Source organism: Rhea americana, unplaced genomic scaffold (genome assembly GCF_003343005.1).
Source record: "Rhea americana isolate MKP2758 unplaced genomic scaffold, rheAme1 scaffold_100, whole genome shotgun sequence".
NCBI classification, from domain to species: Eukaryota; Metazoa; Chordata; class Aves; order Rheiformes; family Rheidae; genus Rhea; species Rhea americana.
In genome coordinates this window covers 701,926-723,787 of record NW_028185040.1, presented here as the reverse complement: position 1 = coordinate 723,787, position 21,862 = coordinate 701,926, and the positions used below count along the sequence as shown (strand labels likewise).

General features: G+C 39.4%; 2 protein-coding genes across 7 annotated transcripts in view; one reads left to right on the top strand and one right to left on the bottom strand.

Annotated features, from left to right (window-relative positions):
• Positions 1 to 4,366: 4,366 nt before the first annotated feature.
• On the bottom strand, positions 4,367 to 8,627 carry LSM5 (LSM5 homolog, U6 small nuclear RNA and mRNA degradation associated). 3 transcript variants are annotated; one of them, XM_085303869.1, is made up of 5 exons: positions 8,539 to 8,627; positions 7,378 to 7,473; positions 7,093 to 7,120; positions 6,389 to 6,461; positions 4,367 to 4,654 (listed from the first exon to the last, which is right to left on the bottom strand). In XM_085303869.1, exons 1-5 carry the CDS (start codon positions 8,582 to 8,584, stop codon positions 4,622 to 4,624), a joined length of 276 nt encoding a protein of 91 aa, XP_085159995.1. In that variant the 5' UTR covers positions 8,585 to 8,627; the 3' UTR covers positions 4,367 to 4,621. The 3 variants fall into 3 exon arrangements, with proteins under 3 accessions (XP_085159995.1, XP_085159985.1, XP_085160000.1); XM_085303859.1 differs by lacking the exon at positions 8,539 to 8,627 and adding an exon at positions 8,032 to 8,262; XM_085303874.1 differs by lacking the exon at positions 8,539 to 8,627 and adding an exon at positions 7,976 to 8,065.
• A 49-nt stretch (positions 8,628 to 8,676) lies between these two features.
• AVL9 (AVL9 cell migration associated) overlaps positions 8,677 to 21,862 on the top strand; it is a 49,152-nt gene continuing 35,966 nt past the window's right edge. For 2 of the 4 annotated variants that reach the window (XM_085303802.1, XM_085303828.1), the window contains exon 1: positions 12,024 to 12,206. In XM_085303802.1, the coding sequence (XP_085159928.1) occupies positions 12,102 to 12,206 (105 nt within the window). In that variant the 5' untranslated portion in view covers positions 12,024 to 12,101. Of the gene's footprint in view, positions 8,898 to 9,815; positions 9,884 to 11,347; positions 11,539 to 12,023; positions 12,207 to 21,862 lie in introns of those variants that run through there. The other 2 variants (XM_085303819.1, XM_085303810.1) reach the window with 2 other exon arrangements.

Genomic DNA, 21,862 nt, shown 5'->3' with positions numbered 1-21,862 from the left:
AAGCTATGAGCAAGAACTCTTTAATATCACTATCAGTACAAGTACAAGTACTTCCAGATTAACGATTCAGCATCCTGTGAAGATGCTCAATTGCAGTCTTTATTTCAGAAAAGCAGTAATCCACAACACTGCATTAGGTATTGTATAAAAAACTATCACCAGATCCTCGGCTAGTTTAAGCCTGTGTGTTCTACTAAAGTCAACAATATCAAATGCACCAATATATGACAGAAAKAGTTCAGTGCTCAGACCTGAAAATGGTCCTATTTTTTTTATACAAAGTCTCCATTTTCACCAAGGATCCCTTGGCACTGATTAAGACTAGGACATTAATAGTTACTTTCAATATATTTCTTACTTAACATTAGTTTTGATTTTAATTTAAAAGGAGCAACACATCAGCACTTACAAGTAATTTAGAACTTGAATTGTGTTTATAAAGACTATCAAATCTCCAAAAAAAAGAAAAAAGATTATTGACGCTTCAAGAGATGACCAAAAATGCACACAGTAGGATAAGACTGAGCTCTTAAAAAAAATAAAAATGATAAAAAAGAATTCTGGGGGGGGTCAGCCTGTGAGGGGAAAAAGCAAGCAGCCTAGAACATTAGCAGACAGACTTTCTTTCCATTCCCTCCCTCCCCCCCATTCTTTTTTTAAAAAGAATACTTTTTCATCCAGAGCATGTGAAACATTGTTAAGGATRCAGTGGAAACCAAAAGTTTAAATGATCTTAAGAGAGGATTAGCTGCATTCTTTAAGATGCACACTACCCTTACAGAAACAACCTGCATAGTGTTGAAACATTGACAGCTGTTTTGATAGCTGCAAATCTAATTCAACAACTTTGTCTTTTAACCAATTGTATAGTTGCTAGTAGTGAGAAGATACACTGCCATGCATGAAACAAAACTTACACAATGTGTGTGTTTGAGAAACACAACCTGTTAGYTGTTAGGGTTTCTCTTCTCATCTGTTCTCACATGTGAATAGAAATTAAATATGCATAAATTAACCGAAAAAATTGCAGTGGTTAACAGCATCAGAAATGGTCCTCAAGTATCATTTATAAAGCAAATGCTTCACTCTTAGAAATGCTTTTAGCAAACGTTAGCAATGTTGTACTACAGATTCTCATTCACAGGAACAAATGCTTCTCCTTAGATCAAACAGCTTATTTTAAAAATCACCATCTTAATTATGCACTTGATAGTTTTTCTACTTTTTAAAGCTTTTTGATACAGAAAAGCTGCAAGTAATAAAAATAGACTGACTTGCTAGTTTCTGTGGAGGAACTAAAAAGTAAGCATTATTAAAAACAGTAAGACTCACATACATCATGTATCCATAAATCTATGGTCATGAACTATATGACCTTTTCTTAACATTGGTATTTGAACACAGGCATGCAAAGTGTTCATCAGTTCCACAGAAACTTTATGATAGAATTGCTATGCAGTTCCCTAAGGATGAAAAACATATGTAAAAAGCCACTAGTAATCAAGGAATCTTGTTTCATTTCACATAATAAAAAAATACAAATGCTGAAAAAAATGGTAGAAATTAAACAAGGAAAGCCTATATAGTCATAGGCCAAGCAGTGAAACAGGGTTTGGATTTTTTTTTTTTTTTTGGTATGAATAGTTAGACATAGTAAACACTTCCAACAGCAATATTCAGACTCCTGTGAGCAATTCAAAATAAATCATGGAAAGGAACTATATCCATACTACCAGATAATGCTGTTAGCCATGTAGAAAAGTTGAAGATAATTGCATCCATCCAGTGCATTCATTAAGAGGAAAAGGCTGGGGGGAAGTGTTGGGGGAGGGGGGAGGAGAGAAGGAGGGGAAAAAAAAAATCACTGTGCGTGTCATGAGCACAAGGAAGTTATTTTAACCTGATGAACATCATGCTTTTAACTTCTCAAGCTGTGTGTATTTTTAAAACCTAAGGCTCAGGTACTATTTTGGATGACTGACTAACTTTTCCAGACTGCTACTTTAGGGTACCACTACAGCACAGTGTCAAAAGCTTCTAAAGGACAGTACAGTAGCAACATGATTAAATACTAGACTTCCATTAAAAAAATAATAATAGAAAAGCTTATTACTCCTACTTTCAAAGCAACAAGCACTATGAACATTGAATGAGAACTGCAAATCAAAGCAAATCAGATTGAATTGAAATACTTGGAATTTCAAGCTCAAAGTTAAAAACCTTTCCTTTCATTTTATAGATGTTTAAGAGCGTTTGGATTCACAAAAAACATCTTTAGAGTGATGTCTGCAGACCTCAAAGTCCTGAATCAGGATATCCTCCTAAGAGCAAATAGTCTTAGCCCTTTCTTTGAAGAGGGTGAAAAAAAACCACAACCATAGACAAGAAGGAAGAGAGGTARTATCAGATTTTTATTCTACAGATAACAAAATCTTGAGAGAATAAAACATTTGTGCTGTCAAAATAAAAACAAATAGAAGTTTGCTTTGCCTATGAAAAGTTGCTTTGAATCAAAATTTGCTCTTTTTTTCTCTCAAGCATGAAATCTCTCTTCAGTTTAAGAATGTTTTCAAAATAGAGTGAAGCATAAAGTAAATGCATACTGCAGAACATTTACAGAATCTTATTCCAGAGGGGGRAAAAAAAAAGTCAGATGAGATTCTTGCACATCACACACTGGTAGTCTGAAACTTAAACCACTCTGAGAAGTCTAAAACACTTCACATGGATCAGAACATGCTCTGAAAGTTAGTCTGAAGATCTGAGTAAGTGTCATATTCTCTTTATTAATTTATCATGGCATATTTCTAAAATTAAAAAAAATGTTCAAAATAAGTGTTATTCAGTCATTAAGAAAAAAATATCACTACAATATCCTTCACAAGAAAGCCTAGCTACAAGATGCTTTCACACAAGTGTATCTCTCATTGTAACTACAAAGGCTAGGAAAAAAGAGATAGACAGACAGACAGAATAAAAATAGCATTACACTATCTTCCAAGCATTCTGAGACAAGAATTCAACTGATAAAGTATTTAGAGGCTAAAGSCAACAGATGAAATGATTCTAATCAAATGAAAGTTAAAACAACCCTGACTTTCTGATGATACATAAAAAATAAAGTTAAAAAGGCTGGAGAAGGAAGTAAGGACAAAAAAAACAAAACAAAACAAAAACAAAAAAACATTCAAAGAGCCAAGAGTATAGACTGTCACTGTCTAACCTGAGCAGTACAAAAGCAGTTCATACATTCAGAGTAAACGGATCTTATTGTAGCATGTTCCTGTGGGAGGGAAGAGAGGGGGTGTCTTTCCCCTTTAAAAGGCCAAAAAGGGAAGTCCCCCTCAATATACTTCAAGCTAAGACCCAGCTAGCAGAAGATTTTTCTCACAGAGATAAAGCAGGGCAAAAAGATCTAATAAAACTTCCTTGCAGTTTCCTGCTCCTGAACCCCTTTCTTCAACTCTTCTTTCCTTTTCTAGTAATAGGAAGAAGGCAAGGCAGTTACTATCCCTAAGAGTCCATACTCTATCCTGCTTGTCTCTGTCGTAACAGCAGGCAGTTGTGATTCTTCTCCAAAGAGATTTAAACATAGAAATCAGTAGAGTAGGGCATCACGGAAGCATAAGCTGCAGTAGATGTATTTTATAATCATTTTAGTTTCTTGTCCATCATAAAATACACTAGTTCCTTGCTTTAATTAAACCTCTCCCAAAGTAGAGGTTTCCTCCAATATTTGTCATGGTTTTTTTTGGATCACAGAAACATCCAAAAGAACATATGACCACTCCAAACCACGCAAGCAGGTCTGGGCAGCTTCTAGTTTAAGTAAGTACACACAGCACCACTTAGTGGTGAAAATGTAGTCTCCAGGAACATGAGTGAAAAATTGGAAGCCTAGCCTTTTTTTCCCCTCAWAAATGAATTAGGTCTGTTCTTTTCTTGATTAACGATGATGACTGAAGTGTCTTTACTGTAAGAAAGTGTATCTAACAAGCAAAAGCTCAAGAGAGCTGAACCTGAATGATCTCTAGAGGTGCCTTCCAACCCCAAATATTCTGTGACAGCAGAACCAGAAGATCCTGAACTTCAAAAAGATACATCCACTTTGCAAACTTCTCAGAATTCTACTACACTTAATAGCGTTCACCTTGGTTTCAGGCAATTCAGCTTCGAGTACTGCCTATACTCCAAAGAAGTACATCTTGGCTCCTGAACTTTTACACAGACTTACGTCAAACAAATGCAAAAAATATAGAAAACTAAAGACCGATTGACAGCAACTGGAACATAAGTTATTTTTTCCAGTCCATGAAAACTGCAAAATCATCTCAAACTTGTACACTTACATAATCAAGCACAATAATTAACAGAAAGAAAGCCTTTTATTCAGAACACAGTAGTGCACCTTTACAAGAAGGTCATGATTTCAGCTTACAAAGTCAGCATTAGCAACGCATCTTTTGGAAAGAGGAAATCCTTTGTCCCTTATCAAATAACAACTTCAAATATGTATAAAAAAACAAAACACAACCTCCCACCATACACCCACACCCATACCCCAGAAGCCCTATTTAGAATACATATATAACTTCTCTTCATAGATGACATATGGATCAATTTATACTTCAGGTCCTTCTCCGCCAGGAACCAGCTATAAAAGAGTAAGACAGTTTTGTGTTAGTGCCATGGATGTGAGTTATACAAACCCACATCTGATGCTTCTTGCTTAACATTTTAGCAGATGGAGAATTCACAGGAAAACAAAAAATGGTTTTTGTTTTTGATATTATCCTACCCTCCTAAAAGAGGAAGTCAGTAACTGCTAGAGAAGCATAGATGTCAAAAAACAAACTCCAGAACTTAAAAAAGTTTAATACCAAATAGAAAAGAGTTCTTAGATAACACTATGTCATCCGTTATTCAGTTCAAGAAGATAATTCCACCTACAAAGACTATAGTTCATTTTTAAAGGACAGAGAGTATGTTTCCTGTTAAGAAGCTTTTCTCCAATTAGTGGCTCTTCCCCAAACTGTTATTATGCTAGGAAACTCATTTCCCCTTTCCAATTTTTATTGCAAAGCAGAGTGCAAAGGCTTATAAAGAGCCTGAATCCTTCTAAACATAGCAGGAAATAAGTTAACATAGTATTTTCCTGTGAAGAAAGGAACAGAACAATACAAAGGAAATACCAGGAAAATCAAATTTCAGTAAAACATTGCTTTTATCAATATTTCCTTAATAATTAGCTGAGAGCATCTAAAGGCAAAGATCTTTTTTTTATTTGGGAACAGAGGTTAAAAAAAAAATCTAAAGTATAATTTTTTGACAGGAGAWTTGCCTTGAAGATAGATAGATGTATTGCCCAATACTTGCACTCTAAGAATCAGCAACTTCTGCTTTAAGGGCAAGATACTACCACATCTACTGGATGACTGTAATTTTACCCCATACAAAAAGACTGAGTATGCACTATCCATTAAGGATACAGGAGAATAGCCAAAGTGGAAAAAGTTTGGATATCAAGGCAAGATGGCACTTGCTCAAAGAGGTGGGACACAGAGTAAGAAGGTAGCGGTGCGGAAGTTATTCCTCCTTCAGAGAGTCAACCTAGACTCAAATCTGTCTTCTTCCTCTTCTCAGAGGACTAGGAATGCCCTTATATTCAGATACAGTATGCCCTCACYTTGCAGCCATCTATGCAAAGAAGCAAAAAAACTACTGTAATAGGTCTATTTTTGAGGGTAAAGTGTCTAGGAAGTTGCAGAATTTAGCTTAGGGATGAATAATCACAATACTCAGTTATTGGTTCAGTCTTGGTCTTCAAATACCAACATGCAGGAAATTAAAATCATAGTGCTTCTAATTTAGTATAGCCCAACAGACCTCCACACCTTTTCCCAGAGCACATAAAGGCACTGCTCCCTGGGCATCGCATGCTATTTTAGTAGTTGAATGATATGACGAGAGTGTAAGCATCCAAACTGCTGCAAACACATCCACACATAAGGTAATGGATGCGATTTATATGCATCTTGCCCTACGCAGTTATACGGCTAAGCACTCGTGAGCTAAAAGTCACTATAACAAAGYTACAATGAAGGTTCCAAAGTCAGAAAGGACTCCCTAACACATCTGAAGACATGAAAAGGATTCATCAAAATGAAATTATGGTCATCCTATTTTCACAAATTTTAAACTGTAACATATGACAAGTATGGCAATAAGATCACTTCTCTAGCCTCAGTCATTTACATATATGTCCCTGAAGCTACCTGAAGTAGCTGATGTAATGGAACACTCAGCTTGAAGTAGCAAATCAAGCAGTAATTGAATTCAACAAGTACAGAAAATAAATGCACCCAATCTCTTTGCAATAATGACTTACCATCGTTATGTTATTTCCATTTAGCAAAATCTGGTCTAGTTTTGTGATTCTTCTGCCCTCAGGTGTAATTTCACTGAAACAGCATGAGAAAAAAAAAGATGTAAGTAAATAAGAGTATGTAACTATGGAAAATGATTGTAGCTTTGATTATAATACTGACACAAAGCTATATATTACAATGGAATTTATCAGAAGTAACAAAAAAAAAAGCTATCTCACAACACAGTTTTGATACACTGGCCATCTGGGTAAAGAAAGCTACCTGCAAACTAAAGTGATCGATTGTACTTTTCTTCTTGACACATAAAGATGTGGATTTACTCTCTAAATCTTACCAAAATTTTGACTGCTACTAACATTCAATGCTACTAGTTTTCAAACAGTAAGATCACAAGACAAAGCATTAAGTGCTTATTCTTAAGTGTGACAAGATTCCAAATTTTTGCCATATATGTTATGAAGAATGCAAAATTAAGGCCATAAATTAGGAGCTTCATTAAAAATATTTACTGAGATAAATCATGAAACAGATGCTCTATGACATGGCTGTCCTCAACAGATCATCCTCTAGTTTAAATCTAAGGTTTAAACTATTCAGTCAGCAAGCATTCTGAAAGTATCAGAACACTTTGCTTCAGAACCATGTTTTTGTAACTTAGAAAATCAAAATTTAAAAAACCACAAGAGACAGAAATAATACTTACAATTCTGTAACATCTTCTAACACCATGTCTGAGAGTCTCATTTCAAGGAAAATAAGGCAACGAGCGTTTAAATTATTTTCATTTTACAYGGAAGTTGATTTTATTTTATAAATAAAAATGATTTTAAAATAAATACAAATTAAAAAATGACAGAAATCTGATAGAAATCATGAGTAATATATTAATACAAGAAGTTTCTACTCAGTGAACTCTGAACTCTAAAGAAACAAAATGAATTAACCCTAAACATAAACTTTAGGCTTAAGCATTTCCATCAAAGGATACTGACAAAGTCATCAAATCCTAAAAGCGTTCCAACAATTTCTTTGTCGCTCTTCATCACAATATGAATGCGTGAGCCTATACATTTGTCCACAAGCTCTGTAAATTAAAAAAAAAGGGGGATTAAAAACACTTCTAAACAAAAAGTCTAATATTATGAGAGCAAAAAACAAATTGTCAATGACACTAGTAAGACAGAGAAAAATTTTYCTTACACAGCTTACTACTAACATTACATTAAGAAGTCTTTAAGGTAACAGTATTATATAGACATACTTATTTTGTTGAAGACATATTACTATTGCTGCTAGTATGCAATTGCTCAGCATCTAAGTTAGATAATCTTCAGCATGTCTTCGTGTTGCATCCAAATTAACGAGTAATTTATTTGAATGTTGTCCATTCTTAAAGACCCATTGTTATTCCCCTCTTCGAGACAGAAATTTAAAACTTCTCTCCATTAACATTTGCCGGGAACTGAATAGTTTATGGATCCAGATATCGATCCTGACGGAGGAGTGTTATAACGTACCAGGTTCCCACAATTTAACAAAAGACGCAAAAAGAGGTTTTATTGACAAGTTATGCCTGTGCTCCTCACCTTTCTTCCCTGACCGACTTCTCCTAGAGCAAAAGAAAGCTTATACTACACGTTACCTCCGTTATGGAGGCTTGTTTTTCTCCCGCCAGGAAAACCTGACCTCTGAGCAAGAACCATGCAGCCACCTAGCTTCAAGGCGCGAGAGGCGCAGCTTTTTTTTTGTTGYTGTTTTGTTTGATTTGTTCACRTATCGCTCGCACGCCGAGGGCGCGAACCCCGCTTCGCTCCAGGCCCTCACACGGCCACAGAGAAGCCCCCGCCCCGCCGGGCCCCAACCGCCGCCCTCGCGCACCCGCCACGCGCGGCCCGTGACGTCAGCGACCGCCGCGCCGCGTCACGCCCCACCCCTCGCCTTCCAACCGCTCCGGCCCCCATTTAAACCGCCCGCCACGCGCGGCGCYAGGGAAGTCTAAAAACTGCCCTTCTTTCCCGCTCTTTGCTTAGGGGGAGCCCAGAAACCTCCCCCGCCCCTTGCTAGAGGGGGAGCGCCCCCCTTCCCTCCCCGCACCGCCACCGCAGCAACAGCCGGGAGAGAGCGGAGGCACCGCGGCGGCGCCGGTTACCGAGCGGCAAGAGCTGAGACGGGTTGGTAGTCGCGTTGGCCGCCATAGTGGATTCAGGCCTGACCAATCGCTCCCGCCCCCCGCGGAAGTGAGCTTCCCCCCTGAAGGCGAGGCCCTCTCTTGMGTGGGAGCGGCAGCCCTGCCTAGCCGATGTCCGAGCGGTCGTTCCTCCCGGCCGCCCGGGGCCCTGGGCGGGCGGCGAAGGAGACCTGGCCGCCCCGGCCGGCCCTTAGCCACGCAGGAGGAGCTCTGAATGTTTCTCCTCTTAAGGCAGACCTGGTACATCTTCCTCTCTAATCAGCAGGCTGGGGCTCGGTCGCTGTCGACACGAATGCCGTGCTCCTATCCCCTCGGCTGCGGTAGGGCTCCGTGCTGTGACTTACATGAGAAATTAAAGGGATTTAAATTCTGCTTCCGAGTGGAAAAGCCACTGTGCCATCTGCACCCGCTTAGTAACCTAAGCTGTAATGTTACAGCAGAGAGTGAGCCCTGCTGTATTTAAGGGTGAGCATGGCTCTCTGCCCGAAGCTGCTTTATTTCTAAGTGATTTAAAAGTCCTCCTGACTTTTTGAATTGCTTGAAATTTACTGTGCTTAATGGTAGCACTGGCTCGAATTGGAGATTGTGTCAAGCTTTAGCCTCTTTTCGAAAAGTTAAACATTTTACAGAAATTGTAAATATTTTTGTAAAATCATGTTTTTCTGAAGGTTACCTACCCGGTAGCACTGATCCTCCTTTGACTAAATACTATTGCCCCAAAAGAATTTTAACAAAATATTTTTCCTCTTGTGGGAGATGTAAATAGTCACTGAGTGTACACAAAAGAAAAAACAAAAGCCAGGCAACATTGCATAAGCAGCAAAACTAGAACTGTGTTGAAATTAGACAAAGTTTTAGTAAGTAGGTATGTCTCGTTGAATCTGAGCTATGTGCAGTGCTCTGAATCAAACGACCACAATTTATTAAGGTCATCTTAGATACATACTTATCTTAAACATACCATTAATGAAATTCTTGTGCACTTGAATTCACAATAATGAAGACAGATTTCAGTGTATTTTAGACATTTCAGAAGTTTCTTATCTCTTGGCTTCTTTTTCCATATTTTGGTTAAAATAATCACTTTGTTCTTCAGGATTTTTATTTAACTAATATATTTTAATATTCATGTCTAAGATTGTCTTTTGTAAAGATGTACTTCAGTTTTGTGAGACATTCATGAAATCTCTACCCATCATTACTTTCTCTGTCTTCTATCTTTCTTATTTTGTTTACAGCAGAAGTTTCCAAGTGGGAAGATCATAATCCCAAGGAGTGTCATGGTCATTAATTCAGACTGTTTAGGGTAAGAGCCTCAGAAAAAAATAGACTCCAAACAGGAACTGAAATTACAATCAGCAAGAAATTAGTTACAGACCTCAATTCCATGCTAGGATTTCATTTATGCTGATTAACAGAAATCTGGTTATTTTTAGTCACATGCTCTTTTCTACAAATTCACAATCTCTTCCTTTGGGAAAGTGGGCTATGCCTCACAAATTTAGTGAAACTACCAGCTACTACAGGCACTGCTCACCACTAAGGCTATTTCTAGGTATATAAAACATACTTCTCTTGTAAAGGTTATCTGTCTCAAGAAGTCTCATTATAGATAATMAGCATCGATAACTTTATCACTACTAAATTCAGAATGAGTGACAAATTCTAATTACTATGCTAATGATATAAGAGCTGGTGGTAGCTAAGTAAATACTACTGCTGAGAGAAGAACTGTCTATATGGCCACCTGAGTTTGAGTTTGTTACTGATATTTATTAGATATGGGCTGAGAAAGTACATTCCATTAGGAAAGTTTCAACTGAGACACTTCCAGGAGCTTTTGTTTCATAGCTGCTCTATCTCCCTTTCCACCTCATAAAGACGAACACACAGTGTTCTCTGTGAAAAAGACATTGAAGATGTCAATCAGATCGATTTTCTAGAACAGGCTGATATCATTTAATCCAGTGTTTAAAATTTTTGTTGCCTTAGTGGGAAAAAAATTTCAAACAATGAAAAAAAAATCTAATAGCCTATTCAGAGAAGCAATAATCCACAATTATCCAGCAGTCTCATTGTGATGTCCCTATAATGCAAAATCCATAGCAGTGAGAGCCACATTGCCCTTTCTTCAATTAACTGAACATGAGATAAAAATACTCTGAGGCATCTCTTTTTTTCTTGGTGTATCTTATTACTGGAGGAGATAATGGCTGAAATTTCACACATTTTTCTTTCTTGAAGAAAACATCATAGAAGTAAGCTACGAAAAAGACCTGATAAGGCGTCATTCTCTTGCCAATGAAGGATTGTTTCCTGCAGTTTATCCTTTGTTCCCTGAAATCTATATTTTATGTAATAGAAGTTCTGTTGAAGTTGAAGAATAATATGTAATTATAGACTTACTGTATAATTGGAGCTTCTGGGTATTGTGTTAGTGATGAGATTTTCTTTGAGCATTATTCTTTTATATTTTTTTCAAAAAGAATCTCTTCTGATATCTACAAGAAATCCTAATTAATGARAGTATACTGATTAACAAATGCTGTCAATTTAAATAATTCAGACCGAATCCTAAGAAAGGTAAATGTGGGAGCATRGTGTGAGCACAGCATAAAGATTTTAACACTTATGCTAAATTTGCTTGTGCTCCTGGTAAGTTTTTAAACTCTCTTCCTCAGGACATCCTAATATATATGTTTAGAAGTTCAACATCTTAATGGAAGGAGCATTAACTYGATTTTTTTTTCTAACTCTAATCCATTAATAGGCTTGCCTCAARCTAAGCAATCCCACAGATAACCTCTCCAGCTCTGAAAACATCTTGAAACCCTAAGTTGTTTTAACAGCAACACTCTGAAAATGGATGATCTATGCGAGGATATTAAAAAAAGGCTTTCGAACTGAATCTTTTATTTCCAGTCTTCTGCCAACCAGCTCACCTATGTGCATTAAAATCAGGTAAGAGTTTTGTGCTGCTGTAAATTAGGCAGTCTGGGGGGTTACTCTTTTCTCTATTTTCACAGCGGCTTCGAGAAGTGGAAAAAACAAAAAATAAAATAAAATAAAATAAAGAGAGGTTAGTTACCATTTTGTCTCGTACGTGCCCCCTCCCGGGGCTGAACTCGCCAGAGCGCCCTTTGCGCGGCACTGGGGGGCAGCGAGCCGCGGGGTCCGCCGCACCCAGACCTGGAGCCGAGATAAAAACGATCCCCTTTTTAAATTTATTATTATTATTATTATTATTATTATTATTATCGGAGAACCCCTTCGTAAGGCAGCGGGCGGGGCGCGTGCCCGTGAGGGCAGCGGGCAAAACAAGCGCGGCCGCGGTGGGAGGTGCTGCTGCCGCCAGCTCTCCGCCCTCCCTGCCCGCCGCCGCCTCCTGCTCTTCCTCCCGCTCCTCCTCCTCCTGCTCTTCCTCCCCCCCCCCTCCTCCTCCTCCGGCGGCCGGGCCGGCGCTGCGGAAGGAAGCGGCCGCGGCGGCTGCGCGGGCCCCCGGGCGCGGGGCCGCGGCCATCGCCATGGAGAAGCCGGGCGCTGCCCCCGCGGCGGCGGCGGCCGGGCCGCAGCGGGGGCCGGTGCTGCACATCGTGGTGGTGGGCTTCCACCACAAGAAGGGCTGCCAGGTGAGGGGCGCCCCGCTCCTCTCCTCCTCCTCCTCCTCCTCCTCTCCCCGCGGCGCGTCGCGTCGAGGGGGAGTCGGTGGCCGCCCCGAGGCCGCGGGGTGGGCAGAGCTCGGGAGCGCCGTGGGGCGGCGGCGGGATTCCCCTCAGCCCGGCGGCCCCCGCGATCTCCGGAAGGTCAAAAAACACTAATGTAGAGAGATTTATTTATTCGTGTGTTTGTTTATTGGAGGTTGAGGGGCGAGCTGCGCTCGCCGCCGGCCCTGCCTGCGCCTGGCGGGGCCCCTCCTTCCCTCAGCAACGCAGGGAGCTGGGGAGGCCTCGGTGGGGCTCTGCCGGAGGGGGGGGGGTAGCCTCTGTTTTCTTTTTTCCCCTTTTTTTTTTTTCCTATTTTTCTCTGCGATTTTCAATTTTAAGAGCTCTGTTACAAGGGAGTGGTTTTTTTAAAAGCTTGTTTTGTATCGGTAGGAATTGTATTTGAGCCAATAAAATAATGGCTATTCAAGCAATGTTTGGCTTCATGTTACAGTATTAAAATGAAACTGGTGTTTAAGCTCCTAGTGATTCGGCAGTCTCTAGAAGAATTGAGGTTGAGTAAATACTGATCTCTGCTTAGACAGGTACTGATTTCTTCTGTGTGCAGAAATACACATAAATTTGAAATGATAAAATGATGAATAACTGTGCTTTTCAGATGGTTGTGCTGTTGAGGTTTTTTGTTTTAAGTATGGTTATGTGACAGGAAAATTTTGAACTCTTGTGCTTGCTATTCCTAAAGGGGAAAAAGAAGTTGCAGTCTGCAGATTCTGTAAACCAGCCAGTCACCAAGCGTAGTTGCTCTGTTATTATCAGAGCAGATAGATGTAGTGCTGGAATTGACTTGCTGTGAGTTCGCATGACTAGTAGTATTTCTGGTAAACRAATGGTGTAGGAAGTGCCAGTCAGGGTAGTTGTAGTGATCAAAACCAAATTTTGTGCCTTCAGCTTCTAACTTCCATCAGTGAATGTTTAACAAATGGTTGTTACGATTGTTCTTTTCCTTTTGTTTCCTTCCTCTTTCTTCTTTTCTCCCATAAACTAGTCTTTAAAGATTATATTTCACCATTTCAATAGGAGTAGCTGTTYGCTAATGCTCTTCCCCTTCCCCCCTGTCTGGAAGGGTGGATGAAACTGTCTGTGCTTTTTGAAATGGTCCAATATGTTTCAGTTGTTAGAGAGCTGAATGGTCTAGTAACCCAGAGCACTGATTTATCGGCATCCTTCGACATTCCTAGAAGAAGCCCTTTTGAAAGCAAGAGAGGGCAGACCAGTTTCCTTACCCTAGGGTGTTCTTAGTCTCTAGGAACATTTCCAGAAGAACACTGTACATCATACTAATTATCTGAGAATTGATCCAAAACCAGCTTACTTAGTACTAAGTGAAAAGGAGTTAAACTGATTTTTGTTGTGCYTTGGTAAGCAAAACAAGCACAGGATGGCAATGGGTAGAAGAAGATCATACCAACAGCAGCTGGAACTTGAGAGCGATGTTAKGCACTGTGTTGCTAAATCTTTTCTGAAAAACCTGCATGATTTTGTAGCGCTTCATTTCCCAGGGTATGTAAGGCCCATTTAAATGTRCATGTTTGCAGGATCAGTTTCTGTGAAGTAACTGGATCATGGAGCTAGGTTTGCAGTATTTATCAGTCACTTCCTTGTCAAAGACTGTTAAGAGATCAGCAGCGGTTGAGTGTTTGTAGGAAGAATAGCACGTTTTTGCCCTCACTTGTTTTTGGCCACATGGAAGAAATGTAGGTTGGAGACAAAAGCAGATGTGGCTTTTGTTGCTTCTTTGGGGATCTTCCGTTCTTGTAGCTATGCAGTGCTGTTGCAATAACAAAACAGAAGTTATAAATTTATTGATAACTGAGTCTTATCTCATTGCCAATAAAATGTTTATGGAAGGAAACTTTCAAGTGTTGTCAAAATTGGATGGCAAAGCCTCCAAATCARAATCTTTTTGACTGGAGAATTTGCAGAGGAAGGTAGTTGGAGACTGGAATGGGTAGCTGTGTCACTGAGATTAAAAACTGTAGAAATAGAATGAAAATTGTTAGAATCACAAACAGGCAGACTTTCTAAAGGAGATCTCAGTAAAGGGCTCTTTAGCCACGTAAATGTAAGAACTGGAGGAGGGAGGTCAGTAGGAAAAGGGGAGATTTACAATAATTTGCATGATTAGAACAAGTTCGAAGTCTCGTTTTTTYGGTAAAAACTGATATCAAGCATGAAAGCAAAGATGGGATGAGGAAGCAAAAACTAAATTCAGTAAGCTTGATTAATGGAGTCRTTTAACTTGTTTCAGAATTTAGGAAGAACTGAAGCTGAAGTCCTCAAAGCAAAGACTTTAAATATATACTACCTCCAACTTGACAGGTTTGTTACTGAAATTTGGAAAATGTTTCTTAAAAGAATTGGAGGCAGAGATCTGCGCAGCTGTAGCCTAATGAGGTTGACATCAGTAATATGCAAGGCTCTAGAGAATTTTTGAAGGGAAGAATTAATTAACAATATGAAAGTAAGTAGAATGAGTCCTGTGTGGATTTGCTTAAGGTAGATCATGCCCGACTGACCTGCATCTTTCATAAGAGTAAACAATTGGTTTACCTTTATGTAAAAACAAGAACAGTGTTTTCGTGTATATATATATATGTGTGTGTGTGTGTGTGTGTGTATATATATATATATACACACAATGTATGTATTTATATATATATACAATATATGTTTGTATGTGTATATATATGCAATATAAATATATAATATCAACTTCTAGGCAGATTAGCATTATTTTTATATATATATAAAAATATGTATTTTTATATATATAAATGCACAAATCTGCCTGGAATTCAATGATGTCTTAGAAAATAATTTATTTTGTGGTACTTTATAAAGTGACTGTATTGGAGAATTAGTACAAGAACTAGAACTTGAGTGGAGAACAGCTTAAAGGGGAGGAAACAGCAAAAAATTTGTGTTGAAGAGGAACTGCTGGTCTGAAAGGTGCTTGCAAGTGTTTCTCAAGACTGACTTTGGGACAATGTAACAATGGTAATTGTAGTAATTACTATAAACAGTACATTCTAACCTGATGATAAGCAAACTTGGGTCAGCATTACAAAGGAAGGTTGGAATATCTTACAAGAATGGATGCTAATGCTGAAATGATAGAGGGATGCAATACGAAAACATGCAAAGGAATGAGTAKTAATAACATTATAGGTATGAGAATTAATGCCAAGAGACCTCTGGAAAAGAAAAATATCTGCATGTGATCAAGGATAATTATAAGCCACAAAAGTGTGACTGAGGGCAGGAAGAAAACAAATGTAGTCCTACAATGTGTTAATATATGTACTGATGTATAAAAATTCTGACCATCATCTTTCAGAAAGATTGGTTCAGGCTATCTCTGTCAGTTCCAGGAATGGATGAGATGGCTCTTGGGCAACATGTTTTATAGGAGGGGAAGGTAGAGCTTGGATATATAGGCTAGTAAAATGAGTTTTTAGGCTGTAGCTGGATTGACCACTGTAAGCCAGCCCTATAAATAGGGGAACATTTTCCCCTTTTCCTCTCCACACTGCTGTGAGAGGAAGGTAGCTCAGCTGTAATGTGACRTGGGGAACTAAAGTGACCAAAAAGTAAGATTTGTTTTGATGTTTTGATTTTGAGTTGGTTGGTTCACTGGTTCTGTTTCTGTAGTGTGCATCTGCAGAAAATGGCTCTGCTGGAAGAAGGTGAAGACTAGCACGGGAATGAGAAGTGTCTCATGACAGTTGTAGCCTGGCACTTCTGTTTTTGGTGGTTGTGTTTGTTTATGGCATTTGAAGAGCTTGTTGAACCACTATACTGCAAAAAATGATATTCCAAGAGAGTGTTAGAAGGTGAAAAACAAGGAGGGAGGAAAAACAACTTTTAGTTAAGGGCAGGATTGGCACCAGGACAAAAGGATATGAACTCTGTGTAATTACATTTGAGGTTGAGGATGAGAAACTACTAGCTAACCAAGTGAAATTCTTAAGCTACTTTCAAATGGGAACAATTAAGACTGAACTTGATGAGTTTGAAAATAAGAGGTCATATAGCAAGCTTGCCTGTTACAACAGGGATTGAACTTGCTTGGCTGAGAAGACTCTTTTAAAGTCTTATGTTYCTATTCATGTTTCCTCAATAGACTTCCAGAAGATGTATACGGAATATAGATATTTTAAAGAACATTTTCTGTTCTTTAAGTTAAAGCTAAGTGTAAGAAAAGGTTAATATATGCAGCAAATAATTTTAGGTGCAGTTTAGAAATGTATAGGAACTTCTTGTATAGCTCTCAAATTTTTTCATATACATTTGTTTTTTTTTTAAAAAAAGAATGAGACTCAACAGATTGGTCCATTTATGTGTGCCTTTTGATACATAGTGTGAATGTGGTGGTTATTCTACATGGTCCTTTCAAGGGCACGTGGTTAATGTTTAGTCCTTTTTTCCTCTTTTTTTTCTTTTCTCCTGTGTAGAATAGGCTTATATAAGAAACAAGGCTACGGWGTACCATTCGTATAAAACTGTCAGCAGGATTGTGCAGTCTGAGGATGTAGTTTTCTATGGAATTACTACAAACCTGGAGTTCTTACTCACTGTTAAGATGGCACATATTAACACATCTAAGGGAGTGTTCTCTGACTAAYATGAGTGAGCCTGTGGAGAGCTGTATGTTTTTGTTTGTGTTTGCACTAGCAGATCTCCAGCCTGCTTCTCTAGGCCTATCAATTACTAAGTCGTACAGTGATACTGATGAAATATCCAGAAAGTACTCTATGCTGTATTTAATATATCTATTTGCCRAAGAGAAAATGTAGTTATAGTAAGGTTCTCGCAGAATGGGAGGAGAAGCTTGTCTGGAAAGTAGATACATCTGGTATTTGAGAGGCTCTCAACCAGGTCATTAAAGAAGGCAATGATAATTTGCTTGAAGCATCTCTTGTGATGAGTTTCTTTGCTGTATAAGTATAGTGTGTATTGTTGTGGGAACCCTTGTCATTGCTTAAATAAATAAAACAGCGAATATCATGAAATATGCAAGGGTCTTGAGTAGTATACATTTTTGTTCATCTGAAATGAAGAGACTGAAAAAGGATCATAGAGCAGTTGAGGAAGGGACATTTAGAGATCAGCTAGTCCTGCTCCCCTGCTCAAGAAGGGTTGCCTGGAGCACATTTCCCAGGATTGCATCCAGGTGGTTTTTTAAATATCTCCAGAGAAGGAGACTCCACAGCCACTCTGGGCAACCTGTTCCAGTGCTCTGTCACTCTGACAGTAAAAAGGTTTTTCCTTTGATTCAGATGGACCTTTCTGTGGTTTAGTTTTCTGCCCAGGGCWTCTTGTCATGTCATTGAGCACCACTGAGAAGAGTCTATGTCCACCTTCTTTATACCTTCCCTCCAGATATTTATACACATTGATAAGATCCCTCCAACCTTTCCCTCCTCAAGGCTAAACAGAATCAGCGCTCTCAGCCTTTTCTTGTATGAAAAAYGCTCCAGKYCYTTAAACATCTTTCATGGCCCTTCTCTGGACTCACCCCAGGAGCTSCACATCTCTCTTGTACTGGGAAGCCCGGGATGAGACCCAGCACTCCAGGAATGGCCTCACCAGGGCTGAGCAGAGGGGCAGAATCATCTCCCTCGACGYGCTGGCAACGCTCTGTCTAGTGCAGCCCAGCGTACCATTGGCCAACTTTGCTGCARGGGCACATTGCTGGCTCGTATTCAACCCTGTTGCCCACCAGGACTCCCAGGTCCTTCTCTGCAAAGCTGCTTTCCAGCAGGCCAGCCCCCAGCTTGTTACATAGGGCAGGACTCTGCACTGGCCAGTGTTGAAGTTCATGAGGTTCCCATCTGTCCACGTCTCCAGCCTCCTGGGGTCCCTCTGACTGGCAGCACAACCCTCTGGTGTATCAGCCACTCCTCCCAGTTTGGGATCCTCRGCAAGTCTGCAGAGGCGCACTCTGCCCCATCGTCAAGGTCACTGATGAATAGCTGARCTATACTGGGCCCAGTATTGACCTCTGGCCTCCAACTAGACTTCACGCCACTGATCACAACCCTCTGAGCTCGGCCATTCAGCCGGTCTTCAATCCACCTCACCGCCTGCTCCTCTAGGCCACRCTTCATCAGCTTGTCTATGGGCATGTTACAGGAGACAGTGTCAAAAGCCAAGCTAGACAGCATCCCCTGCGCTCTCCTCACCTGCTCAGCCAGCCATCTCATCCTAGAAGGTTGTCAGAGTGCTTAAGCATGTTTTCCCCTTTATGAATCCCTGCTGACTACTCTTGATTGCCGCCTTGTCCTTCACGTGCCTGGAAATGGTGTCCAAGATGAGCTGCTCCATCACCTTCCCAGGGATTAAGGTGAGGCTGCCTGGCCTATAGTTCCCTGGGTCTTCCTTCTTGAAGACAGAGGWGGATATTTGCTTTCTTSCAGTCCTCAGGCACCTTTCCTGATCAGCAWGACCTTTCAAAGGTGATTGGGAGTGGTCTTGCAYTGACATCTGCCAGCTCCTTCAGCCCTTGCGACTGCATCTCATCAGGGCCCACTGACTTGTGTGTGTGCAGCTTGTTTAAGGGACCTCAAACCTGATCTGCCTCTATAAAGGCAGATCTTTCCTCCAGACTTTCTTCCTGGTCTTTGGGGCCTGAGAGATTTAATTTTAACACTTAACTTTACAATGCAGTTTTAACATCTAATTTAATTAATTTTAACATTTAATTAGTATTTCAAGAAACTTAATTTCTTTGTTACCTGTTTGGTGATGATAGAGGATGGAAGCGTGACCTAAGCAGAMATGGACAGGAGCTACAGCCCTTTATCATATATAGTTGCTCATACTGTTACCTGTGAAGGTAAAACACTGTTTTGGTRTGGTAATACTTTCCACACGCTTCTTAGGCTGTGTAGGATACACGTGAAGTGAGACTTAAGGAAGTCATTTCACTTYGCTTGAAATGAATTCTGGGTGTGGGCTCACTGTAGTCCCATAAAAAAGAGCGAATCTTGTTCAAGTATTTCTTCTTAGTTTTTTATTATTTACGAGCCTCTAACTGAATAGCTGTTAGGGACCTTGCTTGAACTGGTTTATTTGTTTGCTTTCCTACAGCTAATCATTTAAAGATAAATTCTGCATGGGGGAAAGAAATGAGTAAATTGTTAAAAAAAAAAAATGAAATTCAACATTAAAAACATTAATTCAAATAAACAGTAAAATCCAGACCCTGAAACTGTAAAACTTGTAACAACAAAGACCCCCCAAAATCTAAAATGTTATGCCACTAAGCTGCTTTTTTTGTTGTTGTTTTTTAGTTTCTCATTTGGCTGTATCTTTGCTTTCACCTGTTCACTACACCATGTGAATTCTTTCTCTTGGTGTATACAGTTTCTAGTTACTAGAACACAGAGAAACTTAGGTTAAAGAAAAAGGCATGTTAATTTCTATCTAAAATGTTTTTTCTGAACAGTTTAATTCTGTCCAAATAGTTTAATTTGGAACCTTTCTATGCTGTAGCAAGCTGTGATGTCTGAAGATGATTTACAGGGAGAATCATATGAGCGATAATGATTAGACAGTATTTTGTCATGGTCTTCATTCTGTCTCAGCTTTAATAGCCTACAATAAATACTTAYTACACCTTCCAGCAAAGGGTTTGCTGCTTGTTATGGGTATGTGAGAGAAGTGTTTTCAAGATATTACTTTCCTTACCTAATTAATAATGCTATGCGTAGTTTTTTTTATTGCAAAAAGGCTCTAAATGCCTATGAAACTTGAGCGTAAACAGGGGAAAATATTATGAGGAAACAGTTTGCTTATGAGAGAAATTCTTAATCAGTCAGAAAAGCATACTGGCATAAATTCAAAGTAGAAGGATTTGCCACAGAAATTGTTACCGGTCTCAGAATATCTGTGGATGGGTAGTTTCTGTGAGCAGTTACTGGCCCAGCTCTCTGGGTCTCGGTTATGTTCTGCTTGGTTACACTTGCTTCTGCAAAGGGTTGTAAGATTTGGGACTGTTGGTCCTTTGTCTTCTGCAGCAGCTGCTACTGAATTTCATAATAGTTTTCAGGAGCTGAGGTGGTAAATGGCTATGGTTTTCAAAGCAAATGAAGAAATGTTTTTCTGAGTTTTTTGGGGGTTTTGTTTGTTTTTTTTTCAGAATCATAAAGTATTTTCTGTCCTCCCATTTTAAGTGAAAGATCAAGAATTTAATTTGCCTTAACATTTTAATTTTGAGAGCATGAAATGATGTGGAAAAAAACTTATGATAGAGATCTTCAGCAAAAATGTAATCTGAACAGAAATTGACTAGTAAATGCAAGTCATGTGTTGAAAAATAAATGGGGAGACCTTACTGTTGAAGTAGAAGATTGAGAGTCATGAGGCATACTGCCATAGCTAACTCTGGTAGAGAGATCTTGTTTGATAGGATCTTCRGGTGCTCATTTGAGCTCTGTGTCTTAAGTTTTGTTTATGTGGGGTGGCAGAGGAGGAATGGTCTCTGAGGKTATAGGTTTAGAACATCATGCTCACTCAAAGTCCTTCATTCTGAAGGTGAAGTTGAATTGAGAAATGATTGACCTTTTTAAAAGGAGAGGAAGAAAAACTGGTTTCAGCACAGCCAGAAAAACTTGCAGGAAACAGAAGACATAAGCCCACTGACTGCTTGTTGAGGAAGTATATGGTCCTTCTACTACTATACTGCCTGATCTGGCACAGGAAACCTAATCTTCTGTTTATGCTTTACGTGAGGCTTTGTGGTTATTGCATCTGCGTAAACTCTGGCTTTGACCGTGTCACCAACCGTGCCCATAATCTCACTTCACTGTTCTATGAAAAAGAGGCACAAAGTCCAGCTTTATTGCACTTGGTGTCCACAGCCCAGTGCTGCAGCTCACTGCTCTCCTAGTGCAATGAGTGAACATTGCTTTACTAAGCCCTTACTGTACTCCTGAAGTGTTTGAATATACTCTACATACTCCTTATTTACTGAAACACAGAAACTCCTAATTGTGCTGCAGTAGAGGTGCGGATAATGGGAAAGTACTATGTGTGTCTTGGACTGCTCCCATGACCAGTCACTTGTGGTTGCTTGGGATTCATATTGTGTAAAAGTAATGGCAGCTAATCTTGACCTGCTTTCCTATATGCCAATGAAGAGTGACATTGCAAATGTCCCAGATGTGGTAGTGGAATACTCTAAATAAAAAATATTCTGCATGCTTTTGGAATACTGAAATTTGCTCTAAGGATCTTCAAAATACTTCCAAGTATTTTAACTCATTGATATGAGTATGATGTTTGTTTTCCCTCGAGTATTGTTAGACCTGCRTGTCTGTGTGAGTGTGTTCTTTGGGTGGATTGTGTTTGAAGAACAAGGCCCCTATCTTGGCTGAYTGATTATACATTCTGTTCCTTGTGCTAATAAAACTTGCAATCAGGAATGACAGAACTGATATGTGATTTTTTTTCTGGAAGGAAGATTGAGTATGTTTTGAATTTTTAGGGAGAAGTGTGTCCTTTAATTTGCTTCAACTTGTTTGCAGAATTAGGAGACATCTAGGAAACACGTGGTTAGT

Bases quoted from the DNA above. Each gene is read 5' to 3' on its own strand.
- LSM5 (XM_085303859.1), bottom strand. From the start codon at position 8,092: ATGGTTCTTGCTCAGAGGTCAGGTTTTCCTGGCGGGAGAAAAACAAGC. The intron at 7,474-8,031 runs GTAACGTGTAGT...TTTAATTTACAG, and splicing joins AACAAGCCTCCATAACGGAG to AGCTTGTGGACAAATGTATA. The intron at 7,121-7,377 runs GTATCCTTTGAT...TGAGACTCTCAG, and splicing joins AGGATTTGATGACTTTGTCA to ACATGGTGTTAGAAGATGTT.